This window comes from Jaculus jaculus, chromosome 9 (assembly GCF_020740685.1).
Source record: "Jaculus jaculus isolate mJacJac1 chromosome 9, mJacJac1.mat.Y.cur, whole genome shotgun sequence".
NCBI classification, from domain to species: Eukaryota; Metazoa; Chordata; class Mammalia; order Rodentia; family Dipodidae; genus Jaculus; species Jaculus jaculus.
This window is the reverse complement of record NC_059110.1, coordinates 43,195,231-43,218,970: the sequence shown is the minus strand read 5'-3', so window position 1 is coordinate 43,218,970 and position 23,740 is coordinate 43,195,231. Positions and strand designations below refer to the sequence as shown.

General features: G+C 34.4%; 1 protein-coding gene across 1 annotated transcript in view; it reads right to left on the bottom strand.

Moving 5' to 3' along the window:
* Positions 1-23,740, bottom strand: part of Trdn (triadin) — a 444,085-nt gene that overhangs the window by 232,157 nt on the left and 188,188 nt on the right. Inside the window, exons 11-13 of the mRNA XM_045159783.1 lie at positions 23,001-23,078; positions 1,025-1,084; positions 99-158 (exon numbers count right to left, since the gene is read on the bottom strand). Coding sequence (XP_045015718.1) covers positions 99-158; positions 1,025-1,084; positions 23,001-23,078 — 198 coding nt within the window. The remainder of the gene's footprint in view (positions 1-98; positions 159-1,024; positions 1,085-23,000; positions 23,079-23,740) is intronic.

Below are 23,740 nucleotides of genomic sequence, written 5' to 3'. Positions count from 1 at the left end.
TACCTGTATCCAATTTGTATATAGATGGACTAGGATTATTCATGAGGTAAACAGATTGAACTTAATCTAATAACATAAGAAAAGCAGGCAATCAATACCTTTTTTCCCCCCTTCAATGGCAGTTTCCTTCTCACTTTTCTTTTTGACATCTTCTTTTTCTGCAGGTAAAATAAGAAAGTTATAAAATTATCCCTACTTACTTCTTATATACTTCAGGGCACACATGAATGCCATTAAGGCACCCAAATAATCTTGTAGAGAGGAATCCTATGTCCAACCAAATAAGAATGAGCCAACACTTTCCAAATAGATGCAATGCTTGAGTGCACTTTCTTTTCAAGAAGGGGATGTTTTCTTTTTATTGTTTTTCTGGAAATAGTGCATTTTTGAATGAAAGTAGGAACATGCAATGACATAATTTATTATGGCAGAATTTATTAATTTCCCTAAAATATGTTAAAAGGATATGTTGAGTATACCCTGAACTATCAGGTCACTGGAAGTGTACTAGAAATTCTCAAGTCTCTAAAGTTTCCTTGGTGAAATCAGGTACAATATTTAAAAACAATTAACTTGAAAAGAAAAAATGACAATATTTATAGAGCAAATAATTAAAATATTTTTCTTGCCAGTGCATATAAAGACTTGTCCTTTTGATGACCACTTTTTGTAAAGTTGAATGAGCTGAAGAGCAAACTTTATTCCTAATGTAGACATCATTAAGTGAAGCCGTGAATGACAAGTAGCATATTCTAAAATAAGAATTTCTGACAAAATTAACTTCAAAGAAAACAAAAGAATTGATTCAGATGTGATGAGAGCAGCCCAGACATTCCAGCACTGGGGAGGCAGAGGCAGCAGATCACGAGTCTCAGGCCGACATGTGCTACAAAAACAAAAATAAAACAAACAAACAAACAAAATAATTCCCAAGTGTTTTTAATTATAAAGCATTGTCAGTAGTAACAAAATGGATACAATTTCATTGATGATTTATGTTTCAGATAACTTTGAAATTCTTTACCTTTCTTTTTTGTTTCAGAAGTAGCTTTCTTCTCAGCTTTCTTCTTCTCCACTTCTTCTTCTAGAAATTTAAAATATTCCCATCAGGAAATTTTAGTATGAAGGAAAGCATCATGTGGAAGGAAGAATGACTGTTAAATCAGTCCTTCCTGTATGCAACTTTTGATTCTCCCACAGTGGTTTAACCCCAGGAGGACAAATTCTACTCCTTTGAGAAATAATCACAACTCCTTGAAAACTACACAGTACCTGCCAGTTCTCTGTAGAGTGCTTTGAGCACTATAATCATATCAAATTATAGACTGTTGATTCTGTTTACAGATCGTGAACAAGATAGTATGAGCTTTCTGAATCACCTGTTCAGTGCCTAAAGCAAGATATTGATATATACAATTGCAATTTCTTAGAGCAATAGTATAACCTAAGATTTTTGTGTTCTCATATATTTAGATTCACTAGAAATAATATATTAGACAACTAATGGTACAAATTATCAATTTTGATTTCTTTAAAAAAATCTGGCTCTTGGCTGGGTGGGGTGGCGCATGCCTTTAATTCCAGCACTCAGGAGGCAGAGATAGGAGGATCACCATGAGTTCAAGGCCACCCTGAGACTACAGAGTGAATTCCAGGTCAGGCTGTATTAGAGTGAAAGCCTACCTCGAAAAAAAAAAAAAATGTGGTTCTTGTCAGGAGACATTTGGAGCTAGTGACATTTGCCTGGCAGTGTGTCAGAGGTATTATGTCCAGTCCCCTTTCTGAGTGTCACAATGAGCAATGACAATGACCATCCAGTCTGTTCAGCCTATAATGTTTCTGTTTGCCATGTAAAAGTTTGTGTTATTCCCCAGAACTTCCTAGAGAATTCCTCTTTCAGAAATCTGAGGATGTCTTGATTTTACAGGGCCAAACATGTATTTCGAGTGCTGTCCAACTATAGCTTGTGACTTCTGGATATTGCTGGAGACTTTTTGGTAAGCATTGTCATTTCAAGTAACAAAGCCTGTACAGGTCATTAAAAAGGTAAATTCTGTGATTTTTAGGCTTGATGCAGTAATAGACATAGACTAATGGTAGAAACCTATTTTTATCTTCAGTTGGTAGAGTTTTTTAATCCTATATTTGAAATCGTTTTCTGTTTTCCATTTGTCATTTGTCTGTCATTCCAGTGACACATATATTCCAATATTTCCATTAGCCAGAACTTTTATAACATTTTTGCTCTGCTGAGAAAATTCAGTGGGTAGATTTCAGATGAATGCCCAAGTTGTCCACTATCTTATTAAGTCTATATCTTGTTAAGTAGAGGAATTAATTCATTCCCTTAGGTAAAGAGCTTCTTTATTTTCAAGATCATAGTCAACACTTTATTTCAGTGTGAGAATTTATAAGGAGCCCCTTTCCACCACTCCCAGTGATAATCTAAAGTAGAAAGGAGAACAATTCACACATTGTCCAAACATGTCTGCCGAGTACTCCAGCAGCTTGCTTATCAGGAGAGAGTTAAGAAATTAAAATTTCATAATTGAGAGTAAGGAATAAGCCACCAGAAATCTACTTTGCTTTGTATTGAAGATATAGGCATAAGAAAATCACATTTAAAATACTGGATAATGATACTTTTAATTTAAATAGCATAACATACAACTTCTCTGGGAGGACATTTTCCATTTTAGCTCAGTAAAGGAAAATGCCAAGGCACCAAATAAGCATTTGCTAAATATTATTATTTCATTTCCTGTATTGAAAAGGGATTAATAAAATTACAGAGTATTTAACAAATAGATCTGAGTACATCCTGAATACTATTGCCAAAGTACCCGTAAGATCACAACTCAGTATCTGAATTTCCAAGTATCCTAATAGAGATGAATAAATACTTCATTAAAAATTCTGTGCCAAATAGTTTTACAGAGAACTTCAGAGTAAAAGTAAATACCTGAGGCCATAAGGTGGAAGTTATTCTTTTTAAGTTTGTAAAAGAGAATGTTCTTGTGCAATGAACTTTACCCTTTAAATTTATATAGCTGTGTTTTTGTTGTTTCAATGAAGTATTGCCTAAATTCAGATTGAACTAATGCTTCTGTTACATACTCTACCTGTGATTATAGCCACATGCTGTGAGAGTTATGAATAGAGATGAAGTCCACAAGAAGCAGTTATAAATAATGTACTTTAATAACATTTTTATGAATTAGACCTTTAAGCTATCAACATGGGACTTACTATATTCATGGGAAATTTCATTTAAAATATCAACTTCTGAAGATACTGCCTTTCTACCATGCTTTAGGTGATTTAGTAGTGATAGTATTACATTCTTTTCATTTATAAGAGACATAACAATTTAATTATATCCAAGGTGGATATTAAAGCGACCCATGTTTCTTTTATAGAAACCTTCTTTTCTTTCCTGTGTGTCTCCCTCAGTAGTCAACAACATCTGTCTTTTACTACAGGACTTTGTACTTTCTCATCTATTCTCCTCTTCACTCTCTCTTGTAAGGTGTTTTCTATTGTGTTTCCAACTGCTGTGGAAAGATTAGAGTGTTTAATAATCTTAGTTTATAAGGGGTTATCAATTAAATGTGTGTATGTAGGATGTGAATTTACTGGCACATTGTTTTTCTCTGGAAAAAGTGTCTAAAGCCCTAAAATGATATTTCTATCTTGCTAACATCACAGGAACAAAAAGCTCTTTAGGAAAGAAATACTTGCTACATTGTGAAGCTCTGAGCCAACAAAAATGTTATTAACTCCTGCATAAATTAACATCAGATGAAAGCAAAATTAAACAACTTACTTTTCAGTTTTAAACCATTACAATAGGCCTTTCTCTTCCTTTTAAATGTTTATAAGACATCTCAAAGCCAGAAAACACACAATAGTTAATTGCAGTTGTAAAGTTCTCTAAGATGCTAGATCTTCACAAAACTGAGAAACTAACACAAATTATTTCATTTTTGATGCATGTTTTGTTTCTCCTCTCTGTGACTCTCCACTATGGAGATTATCCACATTCTGCATGGTCCATGACTGTTTTTCTTCTGCCATTTTTGTGGCCAGGATTGAAGTCAAGTAAACCGGGACACGGTTATTTCATAACAATTCATTCCAGCATTACTTGTCACTGTCAACTTATTTCTCTAAGCAGCAGAATCTACCTGAAATTAACTCATGGCATGACTGGAGAAAATCACATCTAAATAGATAAATTCAATTGCTTGGAAAAATATTATATTTTCTTCACTGTAATGGCCTAGGAACATGAGATAACAGAGAAAACATGGGTGCTGGCATTGATGACCTTGGTGTGAATGTTGTCCTTGACTTTTTCTGGTTCTGTCACATTGGGAATGTGCTGTGACATGCCAGATTTCACTTTCATTTCTCAAAGAAACTAACAAACCTCCCTTTCCAGTTTGTTGTGGAGAATATTGGACTGAACTGTCTGGCACAGGGTAGATAGTCATAATGACAGTAATCACGGGCTTTTATTACATTTTACAAATACCAAAACTTTGAACATATCCAACCCTTAATTGTTCTACATAAAAAGATATTTATTGAATTATTTGAGCAGGTGCAAATTAATTAATATTTTGCTGCATTCACAGAATGTGTGTCTAAAATATTTTTATTTAGAAACTTCAAGAAAAATGTAATATGCAGAAATGAATATATCCTGCAGTAGTGTTGTGCTATAATAAAGTAGATTTCTGGCTATAGTTAGACCATTGCTTTATTTAGCTATAAGTAAAGCATAGATCTTCTGTTTTCAACCATACAGCACAGGGAAATGACAATATTTTAAAATATCTCTTATCTTTTACCTCTTCATTTGTTATTTCTTGTTGTTTTATTTCAAGCAAAATATGTATAATCTTTTATTCATTACTAAATTTCACCAGGAAAAGGTACTTAAAACACTTCAGATTTGTAAATAACCAGATTGAATATGTATGTGCACAATTTCAGATAGTGATAAGGATTAAAAATAAAGCTTTGTTTAGCAGAGTAGTGAACTGACAGCCTGCATTTAGCACCATTGCACTAGGGAGGGATCAGGGTCATTCTTCTTATGGGTAATATTTGAAAATATTGTTGTCAAGACTGTTGGGAGTGCTTTGGGCTACTTGTAGTGAAGAATTTTTTCAGTGAACAAAACATATTTGCAAAGACCCTGATTTGCAACATGTTAGATACATATAAAATATTATGGGGAAATGACTGTAGGTAGAAGAGAAGACTCAGAGGGAGTGACACAAAGATGTGGCCAGAGTTGTTGCAAGGCCCCAAATACTGTTGTTCATTATGGGGATTTTCCTTGGTATACTGAACATACAGGAGTCTACCTGGGCACTTTAGGCAAAGAAACTTTTTGATTATGTGCGATGGCTTAAGAATAACTTTGTTGCAGGGTGGTTCACAGATTCCATTGGATTTTGTGATCAGATTGTACAAATTAGAAAAAATAAGTAAAAACATTCTCTTCCAGTTTTTAATAAAAAATTTATGAATTTTATTTATGACTCTTTATGAAATGAAACATTATACAATGAGTATACATCATTGTCCATTTTTATTATGCTGCTAAACAGCAAGGTTTCTGTTGTTCTAAAATGAAGATTTCACTTCTGTTCTTTAAGAAACTGAATTCATTTCATTGTCTTAATTTTCTTTAGTAATATCTGAATTATCTTTCAAAACCAGTTCTTCTCATTATTAGCTATTAGGAAACAAGTAGCATGTAGTAATGCGTTACTACTTTTCAATGTCTACTCCAACTTATCACTATATAATTTAGTCACATCAACAGTTGCTAATTTAGCTTTCTGCTAAATTACTTGAAAGTCTTTAAGAACCTAAAAACCAGTGTGAGAATAGAAGTGAGATAAGAAATTTCACAAAGATATCATCAGGTTTTGAGTCATGGGTGAAGTTGTGGGAGGCAACAGAGGCTCAATTTGGTGTGGCATGTCCTGGATGGAGATCCTCTGCAGGAGTCTAGCATGGCATGTGGAGCCTGACTGAGTGTGGTAAGCCTTATTCAGTAGAAATGGAGCTGGACCATTGTGATAGCTCAGGTCTGTGGCTATAGGCTGGGAACTCCATGAAACAAATATAAGGGACTCGGGATCTTACCAGTTTAAATCCAGCCTCGCTTATAGTACCATACTGTATTTCTTTTTTGAGGCTCATATTGATGGGAGGAATTGTCTCTCAGTTAATTATTTACCTCATGTGGTCAAAGCAAGATTAAAAATACTTTTTGTTTTGGTTAGAATCACAATAACTTTTAAATGACAAGAAATTATACCAACAGGATAAAAAGCAAGATCTTGCTTTCTCAAGTAAAAATTTGTGTACCCTGTAACTAATGAGAGAAAGAACTTGGAGAAGGTGGAGTAACTTGATAAACATCAAAATTTAGTGAAAGTGCAGAACAAACATTTTAGACTAAGGATGATCACAAATGCCCCTTTATCCCCTGTAATATGGATAATGTTTTTTTTTTTTTTTTTCTTTCTTTCTTTCTTGAAAGCTTTCTGAGGCAATGACCAAAAAGCAGTGTCACCTTGTGCTACGGTATTGCTAAGCTTATTTTTCAACTCTCTCACAATAGTATGAATTTATCAGTGATAATTATGTTTTATTTTCCTGAGACTTAAATGCATTTTAAGTGACATAAGTTTCTATATCAGTTAAACTTAACATTTAAAATGAATAAGGTAGGAGCTATGGGGGTGGCTCCATAGAAATATCATCCCCTCTCTAGTGAGAGTACCAGACAGCAGCATACAAAATTCAAAAAAGTCGAAATCTTGATGGGCTTCTATAATCACAACAGCTAATGGTGAGGTGGAGACTGGAGAAGTCCCTGAAAGCTTGTGGTGAATGCAGTAGGGAACAGTGGAGAAAAATCCAGACAGGAAGTGAAGACTCAAGAGGTGGAAAAACAGAAGGCCAACTAGAAAGCTGAAATGTTTTCCTTCAAGTCCCACACATTTGCAATGTAGCATGTGGTTTCTCTCTCTTTCTTTTTCCTTCCAGCTTTCTTTCCCTCTCTCTTTCCCTTCCTCCCCTATACATAGACACACAAAATAAAACAAAATAAAAATAAAGTGAATTGAGTTTGCCCTAAGACTTTTAAGAAATGATAAAATCTATTTGAATATGCACCTACATTAATCTTCAATGTGATATGCTGGTAATGATAAGGTTACCATATCAGTTCTTTTTAACTTTCTATGCAGATGTAAAATTGACAAGACCACAGAGTGATGGGCAGTGAAAGGGACATCTTGGATTTCATGATTTTACTCAGGGCTTTTACATGTCGGAATGTAAATACTCAAAGTGCATTGAATTTGTTCTAAAGCAAGTCATATCAGATGGCACACACAAGTCTTTAGACAGAGCTGTAAAACTTAATTACTCTTTTCTTATTAGGTTATGCTTCCATTTGGAGGTTCCTAAAATGTAGTTTAAACAATTTAATTTTTATGCATAATCATCACTTGCTCAACATTTTTATTGTAAATTTTACAAAATGTTTTCCTACAAGGAAAAGCAAAAAATAAATAAATAAATTCAAGATTTTTCCTAATATCTTTCAATCTCATATTATTTATATAATGTCACATTCCCCCAATTTTTATGTGTGTGTTTGTATGTGTGAGAGAGAGAGAGAGAGAGAAAGGGAGAGAGAGAGAGGGAATTGGTATGTCAAAGCCTCCAGCTACTAAAGATACATGTGCCACCTTGTGCACATGCTCGACCTTGCATGTGTATCACCTTGTGTGTCTGGCTTACATGGGATCTGGGGAGTCAAACACAGTTCCTAAGCCTTCTCAGGCAAGCACCTTAAGAGCTAAGTAATCTCTCCAGCCTATGCTCCTCCAAATTTTATCTGTATGTTCTTTGTATATTTGTCTGTAATTAGAAGTGGATTGTGAACATACTTCACTATTTTTAAATTATACAGAATGCCTACACATATTAGAAAACAGCTTCTTCCTTCTCATCACTGAGCTATTGCTATTAGAGTAAAAGTTGGTTATAAGTCAAAATCTTTCTCTCTCTCTCTCTCTCTCTCTCCATATATATGCATATATATTCATATATATATATATATATATATATATATATATATATATATATATATATATATGTATGTATGTATCTTTTGAAATACTTTATCATTTTTATCATAGATTATAAGAGGCTTGGATTTGATTTATTAAATCCATTAAATACAAATAAAATGTAGTTTTCTGCTAAAATTAAAAAAAAATGGGTACATGTAAAAAAGAACTTGAGAGGAAACCACCACTTCCTACTTATAAGAAGTATGAGAAAAGTATGTGAAGGCAACAGTCAATCTCCACGGCAACCAAACTGCTAGAAGGTCATGTTTACTTAGCCCCATCCTGCCTTCTTTGCGGTCCTTTGTAAGACAAAATGGAAGAGAAATATATTTCTCAATACTTGAATAAATGCTAACAATGATCAATTATTTTGATTATATTTAAAGGGTTAGAAAGTGAAAATCAAAATAATCTTTATTTCTTTATTAATTTGAGAGAGAGAGAGAGAGAGAGAGAGAGAGAGAGAGAGAGAGAGAGAGAGAGAATGGGTGCACCAAGTCTTCTAGTCACTGCAAACTCCAGATGCATGTGCTACCTTGTCCATCTGGTTTACATGGGTCCTGGGGAATCAAATCTGGAAACTTTGGCTTTGCAGGCAAGTGCTTTAACCATTAAGCCATCTTTCTACCCCCAAGAAATGTTTCTCCAATGTCATATCCTTGTTTTGGAAAGTGAATAACCATTTTTTTTAAAAGATAATAACATTAGAGGAAACTTGTTGAAGTGTGTATTAGATGTTCTATGTTCTCTACTTTTCTGAACTTATATTTGGGCCTTTTGCTCTCATCCCTAACTGTACTCCTGTGTAGATGTGGAAGGGTACACTTGAGTCAGGAGTGGAGTATGGCCATTATCTATTTGACAGATCTTGAGGTCAAGGTCTCTGTTTGGTGTTTGTTGCCTTCATCTCAAGGACACAACACTATTGCAACTTTTTCTCCTCTATACCCTTTCATTCTTCGCCAATTTTCCTTAGTTTCAGCCAGGGCCCTTTTGAGGTATGATGGGGTTACCTTTGTTTCTCATTCTGCACATTTATATCTATTTTCTTTCTTTCTGTTTGAATTGTGGTATCATTATTGAACCCTAGCCCTTTTGTGAATGAGGCAAGTCCTGAACCTCCTAGCTGTAGTCTCAGGCTTCAGATTATGTTCACAATGGTGAATTTTATGTTAATTTACCTAGACTAAAGTGCATTTTTTTTTCAAGAACCAGTATATATTTCTATGAACATTCTTATGAACATATTTTAAAGTGTGAGTAATATTTATTTGAGAAAAGTATATCATGTAGATGGACCTCCATTTAATAGAAAGCTTTAAGAGAAGTTAGTAAGATCTAGCTAAGAAGGAAATTCTGTTTCTATCATCCAAGGTATGTGTTTTACTATAAATTCTCCCCTGAGGCATGCATTATCTATTTTGAACTTGTAATAACTGTAGTTGCAAGAACCTATTGTCTTTAAAAATAAATCAGTATCTCATTCAATAAATAGATATGTAACAGCCAGAATATAGGTAGATAGATAGATAGATAGATATATGAGGATAAATACCCAGTGGGATGGGAAGGGCTGCTTCTCTGGGGTATCTAGACTAAACCAGTACTTTTCTCCACATTTTCCTTCTAATATGTACTGAGTACACTACACAGATTCGAATCCACAATTGCCCCACTATGCAAATGTGTTTGGAATTAACATTTTATGAATGTTCTTGAGATTACCTGTAGTTTGAGGGATTTATGCAGGTCATTTGAGATAAGAATATCACAGTACTAAAGTTCCTCATAGCATACTTTAAGAAATGCTGTGGTACAGTTAAGCTGAGGACACTATTATCTGTAGTGTCTTTGTTTGCAAGCTCCTAACTCTCCATTAGCACTTGTTCTTCACATGCACAGTTGTATACATCAAGATCAACATCCTGTCCAGACATATGGAAAACTCTCCATTTTCTCTCCATGCTCTGTGTCCACATTGACCTTTATGGCTTGTGTTAACCAATCCCCAAGTCCTCTGGATTCAGATAGTTTGGGCTTCCAGACATATCATCAAAAGATAAGAAGAAATAGCTGGGCATTTATTCTTTGCTTCCTCTGTGGTTCACTGAAAATTGCAGATAGGATAATTTATTGGGTATTGGTAGTTTTGTTCTCCTACTGAAGGGGAAAAAGCTTAAATGTTTTAACTGTATGTTTGTTTCCTAAATTTATAATATTTCTGGTATTGCTCTTCTCATCTCTGGGTTAATCCTGGGGTGCTCCACACTCTGATATTTCTAAATATTTCATATATTCAATACTATTTTAACTTTACTTTTATCTATTTATTTGAGAGAGAGAGAAAGAGGTAGAGAAAGGTGCACAAGGGCTTCCACCCACTGCAAAAGAACTCCAGATTCATGCACCCCCTTCTGCATCTGGCTTATGTGGGTCCTGGGGAATCAAACTGAAATCTTCTGGCTTTGCAGGCAAATGCCTTAAATGCTAAGCCTTCTCTCTAGCCCCAGTCAATACTTTTTCATCAACATAGCTGAATGTTTCAAATACCATGTGCATTCAGCAAACCCCAAAATGTAGTTATTATTATTCTTCAAAATTTATTCTCATTCTTAATGATATTTATCAACCCAAGTCATACAAGATCTTTAGTAATTATGCAGAAACCTAAAATTTGACTGCCATTCAAGAATAATGAAAAAAACACTAAGCATGGTTAGAACATACCTTCCCTCAAATTACAGTTATGCCATTTTTAGATCTGTGTTATCTTATGCAATTTACTTGATTTTTCTGTTCTTCTGGAGAAGAAAGTATCATATCCACTTCATGGAGTTGTTTTGATTGGAAAGTGCAATTGTTTAGAAACAAAAGTAGTGTTTTGTTTTTTTTTTTTTTTTTCATGGAGCAACAGCCTAAATTTATCTCAAGCACTTCAGTCTTTGAGGATATATAAATGCTAGTTGTGCATATTTCTTTCAAGAAATATTCCCATCCTGTACTAAAAAATAAATATTTGAGCTTCGCCATATATACTAAGGTCATAAGTACAATTAATTTGTCATCTTCTATATCAACAAAAATGAATCATATGTATACAAAATATTTAAAATCATTTAAAATTACATATATATGTATACATATGAAATTTCTTATATATAAATGATAATTATAATAATTGATAGTAATGTTTGAATATTAGGCAATGTTATAAAATTAATGTTATTAAATAGTGTGAATATACTCAAATATTAAAATTATGTATTTTTATAATTTAACATCCTTAGCATATATCCAAGTTAATCAGTAAAAAATGTAGTTTGGTTTATATAATTTATCAGAATTGATTTCCAATTGTCAATTTCATTAAAAAATTACTGAGAGATGTGAATTTATTTCACCAAGAAACAAAATATTTTATTGGTCTATGGTTCAATACACTCTGTTGTGTTACAGCATTAATGGAGGAACATTGAGAAAAAAAACTGTATTATTACTTATTATAATAAATATATTATTATTATTTATACTTTTTGCTTCTCAGGATATAACTCACTGAAAAGCTAAGGTGATTATGATCATGGTTAATAGAATTGTAAATAAAATGTTATTAGCTACCATAGAACATTGTCCTGTAGTAAAACGTTGTTTTAAACCTTTTAAAATGCTCCTTTCTTCTCTGTCTATGTCATCCATCAAACTTACTCTTCATAACCCAATACAGGTCTCATGATTTCACTGTAAGGCCATTTCTCCTTTATAGCTCATCTTCCCTCAATTCTTGCAGACTTTATCATCTGTACAACTCACTTTTGTATTCTGCAAATGATACTTCATAGTACTACCCATTGCTTCAATAAATTGACAACTCTATAGACATTATAACTATACATTTTGCATCTATGGTGGCTGTTTACCTCATAACAAATACATACTGTCTTCACTTCATCATCAAAGCACCTCATTACCAATCCAACATTGTGGAAATAAATACTAAGGGAAAAATATATGGGGATAAAAACCAAAATAAAGCTTATTTTCCATTTGAGATCAATCCCCACATTTTATACCTATAAACACAGAAGTCCTAACAATTCAATTGATTTGTTAAGATCATACAAGTGATTGATTCCAAAGCAGAGCCTGGTCAAAGTGGCCCTGTCTTCTCTCTCTAGTTTTTGGATCCACAGACAAGTTATGGTAATCATAACATTCACAATTTAAATACTAAAATAGCAATGGGTACATATTTAACCAAGAAGGTGGTAGGGTGTTTGGCTTGTGCAGCAGTTTGAATGGATGTCCTCCAATTTATTTAGGAGTTTATTAAATCTTTTAACTTAAATTTCCATCTTCCTATCTAGAGATATCACTGTGGGAAAATCCAAGGATCTATCCCTAGGGTGTGGAGACAGATTTGGAATTTCCAGTTAAAGATATGCGAAGTGCTTGAGCTTTGCCTGGGGCTCCTGGAGTGTGCTTGCTTGCTTTTTGTGGTGGTTTTCCTCTTGGTGTGGACCTGTGAAGGGAGATCCAGCTTCTTTGGACACTATAGAACTTCCCCTGGATCCATAAGCTTCAAATAAATGTTATTGTTCCATAAAATGTGCCTGGTTCACAAGTTTTCCCAGCAACCTGAGACTGACTGCTACAGAATTGGGACTGGGAGTGGGGTTTGCTGACCTGAATCTGACCATATGGATTTTGGTCTTTTGGAACTTTTGCTTTGGAGGAATGGGCATGGACTTAATAGTTGGAACTGAAGATGCCTTCAATTGGACTATCCTGATGAGACTTTGAACATGTAATGAGAATTAAACATAGAAGCTTGTCTTACAAACTTTCTAAAGGGAAGTTAAAAAAACCTTGGACCTGGGCTACTGGCATAAGGGATGGTTACATTCTGCTGTCCAGCCCAGAGAGTTTGATAAAGGTTAAATTTTTAATGGACTGATGTGCTTGGCTAAAGATATGTGACTTAAATAAATAAAGAAAAAAATAATGAAAAACTCAAACAAGTTTAAAATTTACTGGCACAGAGACTTGTTTTAGGTTACTGAAGCTTCTATTGTCAAATACATTAGCATTCTTAAGGAAGATGACCCAACTGCTTTACAATAACACAATGAAAAGAATGTCTGAAGTGATTGCATGCCAGAAAGACTGAATAGTAGGAATGCTTATTCTTTTGAGAGGACATCAGAAAAAAATGAACATATTCTTTAAGGTAATAATTTATTAAAACCCTGAATTAAGAATATGGCTGTGTTCTGCATACCTGGTATTGGTTTTGGAAGCATAAAAAAATGCATGGAGTGTTTATGAAGTATACAAGGTTCTGGGAGCTGCTGTTCAGATGTGGCTTCTAGGCAAGGCATGATGACTCTCATGAAGAGGCTAATGGAGACATTGGAAGATGGACCATGGTTTGCATGGGGATCTAAAGATATTTTGGATATTCCAGGAATATGCAAGGGCTACCATGGAGGCTTTTAGCTTCGGATGAGTTTTCCCTGGACACTCAGCCCAGATGAAGGGGCAGAATGGGAAAAATCCAGACTCCTTACTGGTCACTGATTATGATATTGAACTTGAACTGCAGATGTTTGATGTTTGCTTGATACTCATTCAGTGAATTTTTCTAGTCTTTCCCTGTTATGCTTTATAGAAGTTATAAAATTTTATTCTGCGCCTTTATATGTTGAAGGTATATAACTTGTTTTGATTTTACAGGTTTCACCTCACAGCTAAGAGATAGTTTAAATCTAAGATGAGACTTAGGACTTCAGAACTATCCTGTTGGTGAAGACTGTAGGGACTGTTAATTATTACTGAAACACAATATACAATGTGAGATGATTATGGGCCTATTTGGGGCCAGGAGGAGAGGGTGGTAGTTTGAATAGATGCTTCCCAATTGGTTCAGGAGTTTATTAAAGCTTGACCTTAGATCTGTTTGCTCCTGGCTGGAGAAGGTGTCACTGAGGGTGGATTCTAGGTTCCAGCCTTAGGGTGTGTATAGAGCTGAAGATATGGAGAATGCCTGAGCTTTGCCTGGGGCTTCTGATATGTACTTGCTTACTTTTGGTGGTGGCTTTTCTTTCCACTTGGGCTCTGCTTCTTCTGCCATTGTGGAACTTCCTAGATCTGTAATCTTCAAATAAATGATATTCCTCCCATAAACTGTGCCTGGTTTAGAGGTTCATCTCAATGATCTGAAGCTTACTGCTACAACATGTATCTCCTTATTACATTAACTTTACTCCAATTTCAAATATTGTAGAATAGTAAATGGATTTTGAGTTTAACTTAGCTTCTTCCATATCCCACAATAATAATGAAGTCCTGGTGACTTTATATTAAATGCTCACTAATTTTCTGTGGGTAGAAAACTTTAATTCTTTGCTGATTATAAATTGGGGAGCCGGGCGTGGCACACGCCTTTAATCACAGCACTCGGGAGGCAGAGGTAGGAGGATCTCCAAGAATTTGAGGCCACCCTGAGACTACATAGTGAATTCCAGGTCAGCCTGAGCCAGAGTGAGACCCTACCTCGCAAAACCAAAAAATAAAAAATAAAAATAAATAATAATAATAAAAATAAAAAGGGGGGATTAAAGAAGAAAGTGTCTCCCATTTTGTTATGAAGGTCCTCTCTGGTCCTTTGCTTATTCAAGGTTTTCTCCCCATCTTGGTGGCTGGAAAGTAGGGCAGAGGGATCCTGGTCCAAGTTCGTACTGTTTAATAACTAAGAATTCTACTAAAATGCCAAGGGAATGATTCTTCCTGAGAAATGGAATTCCTTCATAAAGAGGTCAGCAGAAATGTTAGTTAAGCTATGATGATAACAGTGTTGTTATGCTAATGATTTAAGCCACTTTTCACATCAATATTACAAAAGACTATGTAAATCAGAAATCAGGGAAAGCACACAATTCTGCCCCATGCATGTAACAAAAGGGATAGTATAAGAGCATAGGAAATCTACAGAACTTTATGTTACCAGGAGATATTCAAACTACACAGGAATTCACTCCAACTCAAAATTCCTTATCTTTGCAAGATTGTAAGATTTACTGCTATACTTGTTAGGTCACATTTTAAATTAGTTCCAGTTAAATATAAACAGACAACAGTGATATGAATAATACTTTTAAAAGCTACTGTAGTAAGAAACTGGGCACATAAATTAATTGATTTAAAAGTAGGTGTCAGTGTTACACATTTTTATAAAAAAATAATAAATTTTATGTAGTTAAATAAAAAAAAAAAAGCTACTGTAGTCAATTTTCCCAAGGCCAACCTACTGAAAGAAAAATTAGCAAAATAGAAAAAAAAATAAAAAATAGAACAACAGCTTTATTATACAATTAGTTCCTTTGTATGCAAAGCAATAAAAACTTCCTCATGTTATACAAAACATGTGATACCAAGAACATTAAAATTCATGGTAGGTGGTATACAACTTCAGGGCCCTAAATGAGTGACTGAAGTTTGAAATTAAGTGATACTCCCAGAACAAATGATGGCTATGAGAAACTCATTTTTAATTTTCATGAAAGTACAAAGAATTATTTTAAAGATTTAAAAGACTATAGAGTGTTTTACCCATTAACTAGACCAACAATTATTTATATTTCTATTCATAAAGTTCTCTGTAGTTTCTAAACTCCTTGAGTAAATTTTTTAAAATGTCCATATGTTACCACTCATTTTTAAAGCACTAAGATTTAAATATATTTGTGCTCCTCCAGTTGGTCTGTATTCTCCAAATCAAATACATGCTTCAGTGACATGTATAAATTCTTCCTTTTTGCTGAAGCCATTTTCTTGCAAGTTATTTCTAAGGAACTTCTAGCCCAAAATAGTGAGCTAATAATAATCAGCTCCCCTAAAAGCTGCCTGGTTAATACTAAATATGTCCTAAGTCCTAATCAATTATGTTAGTGAACTTGCAGGCAACACAACTGCAAAACTTGATGGAGCACATGAGCTCAGCCTGGCTAGATAACATGTCAGCAGCCTCTGTGCTTGGACACCATCTCGCACAAGACATGCAGTTCCTGTTAGTAAGAGACTAGGCATCTAGAAATACTACTGTTTTACTCACTTAAATGTAGTAATTAATACCTGTTTGAAATGCCAATTTAAATCACTCTTTAACCATAACAACAGATCCTAAATATCCCACTTAACAAATGACACATTATTTTCCAGGTGACAAGTAGACAAGCAAAATATTTTCCAGTTGATATTTTAAGAATCTCTGCTAGGAGATAAATCGGAGCCAAATATTATCAAAGTGTGCTTCATGTTGAATGATCTGAATTCCTTATGCCAATTTCTTTAGGATCACATAAAATAGACTAACACTGTGGCACAGAGATGATATCTAGACAGTTTGTATCAATTATCTCAAGCCATATTAACCTGCAAGTGCAGAGGGAGTAGGAAAATGTCTGCTTGTCTCTTCTCGCTTTTGGTATGGGTTCTGTAAGATTTTTCTTAAATCACTTACTTAAATTTTACATAAAAGATATACAACAGTTGGCAGGAATGAGATTACTTAATTTTTTGTTACTACCTTCAATAAAAACTAAAATGCTAGAAATAAGTGACTGTTGAGTTCTCATCCTTAAATGGGTTGCCTACATTTCCTCCTCTAAGGCTCAGGAAACATTGCAGAAAAGTGGGCAGAAACAACACAAGAGCCAAAAGAAGAAGAGTTGTATAATATTGTCTTCAGGACAAGCACCTGCACTCATTAGCTCACAGCAGCTGTGGTTGGCTAAATGAGACCAGGATAAGACTGGGCCTACCCATAACTGTGGGCTAACTCTACAATTCATGACCCATATACCTCAACAAAGAGGGGCCAAGGGGAGGGGGTAGGTCATGAATGAGCCTAATAATGGTACAAACTGACTCTATTTGCTGAATACAAAACTAATTAATAAAAAAATTAAAAAATTAAAAAAATAAATCCTCAAAGCTAAAAAATAAAATGGGCCTATTAACATTCCTTCATGAATGGAGGGGTGCTCATGAGGTCCTCCTCTTCTTGAGGATAAATGACAACTGGGGAAGGGGAGACATTTTCTTGAGTGGTATGATTACTGGTTAGTTACCCATGTTCTGGTAAGTAACCTCTTACCCATTCTCATGCAATTAACCCTAGTTAAAGTCAGTGGCCCACACCTGGGGCACACACACACACACACACACACACACACACACACACAGAGGACACAAAAGTTGGGAAAAGGAAAGGAAGGGATACGTGCAAGGGAAGAGTTACAAGAGAGATTAATAGGGTAAATGTAAACAAAATAACAACACATATATACATGTATAAGACTGTCAAAAGAAAAAAAGAATGAACTACAAAAATTATTTACAAAGAACTTTATAGCAATGAAGAACAAACACAGGAAATGAAAAATAGTCAAGAATTTATGTTGTATATAAAACATCTATGATATAAATGAAAAGCTAACTTGTTGGTTCCTCAAAAAGATGTTTAAATTCTAAAAGTATGAGGTAAATATTTCAACAAGTGAACTTGTCTATTAACTAAGGTCATAGGTTACTAAGTCCTATAGACTGAGCATGTCTCCATGTCAAGAATATATGTTTAAGGACTATCCCCCACAGTGTGATGACTGAAGATGAAGACTTTCAGGAGGTGATTAAAGTTATTTTAAAAGGTCATAGTCTGACGTTCTGTTTACACTGACCAAGCAAGAAGATACCAGGGCTCTCTTCTTTACAGTATCAACCAACAGCAAGAAAGATACTAGAAGAGGGGTCTTATCAAAACCTTACTAGACTGGCACCCTAATCTTAGAATTATAGCATCCAAACTTCTACCAAATAAAGTCGTGTTGCTTGAGCTTGGCAAAACTATGCTAGACAGACTAAAATTAAATATTTTACAGAAAACATGTTTCAAAAGGAAATTGCCTTCATGTGTTTCTTGGACACAAAGCAATAATATTTGACAACAAGTGAGGGAATGAGTGAAGGGTGCATGGATTTTGGTTGAGACTATGAGAAGATTTATCTATTCAGGGTAATTACATTAAAAAAATAAGAAATAAAATGGTGAGTTGATCAAATGAACTGGATTTATAGCTAAAGGGGATAGGAGACAAGAGTTCCACACCATTGAACTTTATACTACAACATGGTTCCTAGTGATCCAACAATCATGCTTTCTTTTGAGGTTGGTGTTAAAGTAATACTGGTTTATATGTTGTTTGGGATTTTTATTTAAAATTACAACTAGATAATTGATTCAATTCATGTAACTGATCAAACTTTTCAATATACCATATAAATAGGTCATTATATTTGATTCCATCTCTTCTTTGCACCATTTCTCCTGCTGTCTTGTGGAATTGCTGTATACTTGGTATGAAACAGTTGATGCCTGCCCAGATGATGAGAAGTCAGAATTTCCAAAGGAGTGACATTCTGTTCATTCTGAAAAAACTTTGGCCAACATTTACAAATTGAATTAGCAATGATAAATTAAGAACAATTCTTAGAAACACACAGTTGAGAAGGTCATCACTTAAGTGTGGTCCTAGAACAGCGACATCAGTACTATGTGAGATTCTGGTAAAAATACAGATATTCAGGGTCTGACATAGACTTAAGGAATTAAAATCTATGTATTCACAGGACTCCAGGATGATTTGTTTGCATCTTCAATTGTGAGTAAGATTTCTGGGGTACTATGGAGTGCCATCAGAACAAGATGTTTCTACCTCGAACTATGTGAAGCCTTGAACATAAAGTTTATGTCTTCACAGCATTCATTCCTACCTCTGAAGAATACAAGAGTGCTGTCCCAATTCTCTAGGGTCTACATTATAACATAACAGAAAAAGAACTTGGCATAAATCTAGACACCCAGATCTGGAGTTCCAGTCATAGTATTTAACTTTTTAGCACAAACAAATTTGAAGTTTACATTTGGTAATTGCCAATAACATGTACTTTCTAAAGTTTTATATGGTGTCTATAAAATGCATGGAAGTCAAAGAAACATTATATTATATATTGAAAATAAATGAGAGTTGACCACAGCGTGACAACAATCATTGTGTGGTTGGCTAATGAACTACTCAAGTATATAAATATACTGGTGTCTGAACAGTTTTGGGAGAATTTCACTTTCTCAATAACTAAAATATTTCTCTCAAGTATTGAACTAATGAAATATGAATGCATATCCAAAATATCATTGATGTTTGTTGTCAATTTATAAATGAACTTCTTACCAATGTATTCAGATTAAATGTAAAAGTACACAAAAGTAGATTAAACTATTTGTTGCAGGTAACCAATTTGCAATATTTTATGTAAAAAAATTATTAGATATTTAAAACTTTTGTGTATAGACTGTACAAATGATTCTCAAACATTAATATTCAAATATCCAGCTAATGTGCCATGTTAAAAATGATTTTAACTGTGCATGGCAAAGTGTGCCTATAATTTCAGCACTTAGGAGAGTAGGATGGGGAAGGAGGATTGCAAGTTTATAGCCAGCCTAGGTTACATAGTGATACTCAGTTCTGGACAAGGAAAAAGAAATCACAGCAGAAATGTAAAGTTTATTCTTTCCTTGTATAACATAAAGATCTAGTTTACTAGACCCACGATATGGTAAAATATATAATCTCTTGGTATTTTAATTGAGAAAAACAACTTATTTTGCTGCTACTGATCTACAAAGTACAAAACTTGAATCCAGTAAAGCCTAGTCATAGGAAATTTTCTGAAGTTCAGTAGCAAATAAAGAAATCATATCTTTGTCTTTAAAATGCCACTCGGTAATACTAGCAATAGTTCATTACAAATCAAGAATCCAGGCACAAAATGACAGAATTTGAAGGTGAGATTGGTTCTGTGTGCTTCTATGGTACAAACTGCCAGTCACTATAGTATTTCATGTAACAGGGCTCTCACTGTCTCTCTGCAGATCAAGAAATTATCCATAGAACTTAAGCAACTTTTGTAAATCTCTAAATGATTAAGCTTTTTTTTTTTTGAGTTTTGTTATCTATTTTTTTTATTAGTTTTGTACTCAGTGAATAGAGTCAGTCGGTACCATTGTTAGCTTCCTCCCTGTTCTCCCCACTCCACAGGGACCCTCCTTGTTGGGGTATATGAGTTGTGCATTGTGGGGTTAACCATTAGTTATGGGTAGGAGGAAATATCTGTGTGTATCATGACCCAACATGTGGCTCTAACATTCTTTCTGCCCCCTCTTCGGCAAATTTCCCTGAGCCATGTTAGGTTCATTTTAGGTCTGCTTCCACAATTCTTGTAGGAGTCTCAGAGGATATGAGAAAATAATTGAAATTCTCAGACATATATTCCTCATTGAGAAGTTAAATTTTGAATAAAGTTTAAGAGAGAAAAGAAAGGTAAAGAATACAGGAATAAACAAGTTTAATGAATGCATAATATATAATACATAACAAAATTTTTTTAAAAAATTAGAATTTTTTTGAGCCATGTACCAATTTGCCATGGTCTGCTTAATAATTCTAACTGGGCAACCAATCCACAGGTCTATCATGCTAGGTTCTTTACACATCCCCTTACTATTCCTGTTTAACAGTCCATTTTATTTCCATGGTTAATCTAACTCCTTGTTTTCTCTCAGTACCTACATTAAACCACATACTCAGATTAGTTAATTCTCTTTCCAAAAACTTTGCTAATCCACATGGTTTTCTATATCCAATAATACTGTATAGTTTAAGCCCAACAATTTAGTTAGATTATTCTTTTCTCACAAGTCTGTAAACGAAATCTCAGAATAAAAGTCTAGCCTACAGGACTGGTAGCAAGGTAACTTTTCTAAGTTTTTATGCTTATTTTATCCATTGGAATCTACTCACTTTCTATAGAAATCCATCACATATATCAATCTTTTAAAAGAAAACAAAAGTTACTCATTTGAAGGAAGTAATATGATATCAGAGATTTGAAAATAAAATAAAATAACAGACAAATTTCAAAGGAATGATGGAAGTAACAGAGGAAATGAAGGAGGGAAGGAAGAAGGCCACATGGGAGAGGGGAATAGTAAATTTTAATAAATTTATCTTCAGCTTGAATATATTGGAAAATTATCAAAGTTTTATCAAAAAGTTTTAAAATAAAATGAATTCCATGCTTAGCTTAGATAGCACTTAGTGATCTGCCTTTAAATTCCTGTCTGTCAACTTGATCATGACCTCACTAGTCTCTTATTCCTTCTCTCTTTTTATTTTATTTTATTTTTTGATTTATCAATGAGAGAAAGAGAGAGAGAGAGAGAGAGAAAGCAAGAGAGTGCTCCTGGGCAAGCCAGGACCTCTGGCTTATGTACAAATGAACTCCATACACATGTGCCATTTTGTGCATCTGGCTTTACATGGGAATTGGGAAACAAAACTGAGATGGAGGACTTTGGTAGCAAGTGCCTTTAGCTGCTGAGCCATCTTTCCAGTTCCCAAAGCTCCCCTTCCACACTCCTTTGTACCACGGTTCTTTCTCTCTGAACTCTGTGACTTTGTGTATGTTGCTGGTCTTTCAATCTGTGCTGTCCTGCCTTTTTTTTGCCTGCTTAACAAATTTCTTGAGTCTTAAGCACCAGTCTCATCTGCTTGATGGTGTCAATGTTCTCTGGGTCGTTCCAAGCAGATCTGTGTTCTCTTTTTCTAACCTTTGCTGTGCTTCAAACTGACTTTGGTCATTCAGTTCATGTCATATTGTAACAGTTAGTGAATCTCTACAAAACCAGAAATTAGGTCCCCTCCTTAAGGACCTGTGGTTTGCAGGGCTCTTGTTGGTCATTCCTTGATGACACCTGTTTCAATACTGTAGTGATAAGTACGGCAGAGTGAAGACATCTGTATACTCTCTTCTAACATGCATTCCAGGTTCTAGACCATTGAGATTTCTCCATTCTGGCCTCATGGACCTCTTATGGGATAAACCCTCATTAGGGTGACCATGTCCATCTCATGGGGTTGTCAAAGCCAGTAGTCACTTGCTAGACAGCATGGACAGATTGTGCTTAGATCTGTGGGCCCCAAGTTGGTCCTTTTCAGTGTAGCATAGGACAGAGCAAGTGGTGCAAAAAGGGAGGTGATGGAGATTGCCATGAGCACTCGTAAAATACTAGTAGTGTGCTGTTTTCAATTTACTTGTGCTTTTATATCTATAATTGAAGTCTCCTAAATTGTGTCATTTTCTTGTAAGACATTTTGAAGAATTAGTAGTACTATTAATTATTGGCTGTATACAGCTCTTATAAACTAAATATAATTCCATCATCATCACCACAGTATGCCTTTGTTATTGTTATCTTGTAACATAACTCATGAACAGTCAATGAAAATAATCTCCCGAAACTCCCAAATTTAGAAACTTTCTTAACAGTAGAGCTCAGATCAAACACAGAAACTATCATCAGAGTCTGCAGACACCAAATTGACCAAGTTGCTATAGAATTCCAAGGACTATAAGTTATATCCTTGTCAACTTTGCATATACTTTGTGATTTGTGCTCCACTGAGGTTAGCTGGTTTTACTCCTGGCAGCAGAAGCACAACTACATAGAATCCTAAGAGAAAATTTTTATTTTCTAAAAAGAGTGACTTTTCTATAAGAGTAAATTTTTAGCCTCTAGACACTAACGTTATATAAGAAAAAATTATACATTTTGGTATTTTAAATATTTTGTTTCATTTGTCTATATGCTATTTTGAGAGAGGAGATAGTTATGAGATATAAAAATGCACATTACTAATTACTTGCCTTCAGGAGCAGGTGTTGCTAGAGTACGTCCAGGAGCTGGTACTGTCAGAGATGGAGTGGGGATGGCTGGGCTTTGTCCTGTGCATGCAATGCAGTAGATGTTGAAAGAAATTAGCATACTTATTGCCCACCACTAAAACACATAGAACTTTCTCCTACATGCATAATTCATAATTCTGAGCAGAAATTAATAGCATTACATAATACAAAAATTATTTTAAGGTAAGATTTTCAAGATTATACTTTCTTGGGTCCTTTTATTTACAGAGCAATTTCTGAATGGATTATTTTTCACAGATGTATACACTATATTAGCTAGTTTTTATGGATTTCTTTAATTGAAAATCTAAGTATGATAAACTAGATTAGTTTATTTTTAAAATTCATGTTTAAATTATGGAGACTAAAATCATAGTACCTAAGAGGTCTCCTAATAAGAAGAAAGTCATCACTTTTTAATTTATCAAGATTATGAAATGATATAGTGGAGCAATAAAATGTTAAAATTCATATGCTTTTTGATATTGAACAGGTATATTTTCTCCTGCCAAAATAAATGACCTGGAGTTAAGTAAATAATGAGCAGGAGAATATATACTCATTTTATATGATGTTGAGAGGTTCCCTCAAGTCTTCACCTCATCATGAAGTGAAAAAAAAATCCACAATCAATTTCTAGAGCTTTTATGTCCCAGGAAATTTCTCACATTAACTATACTAGTCAGGCCATGAACTGCAAA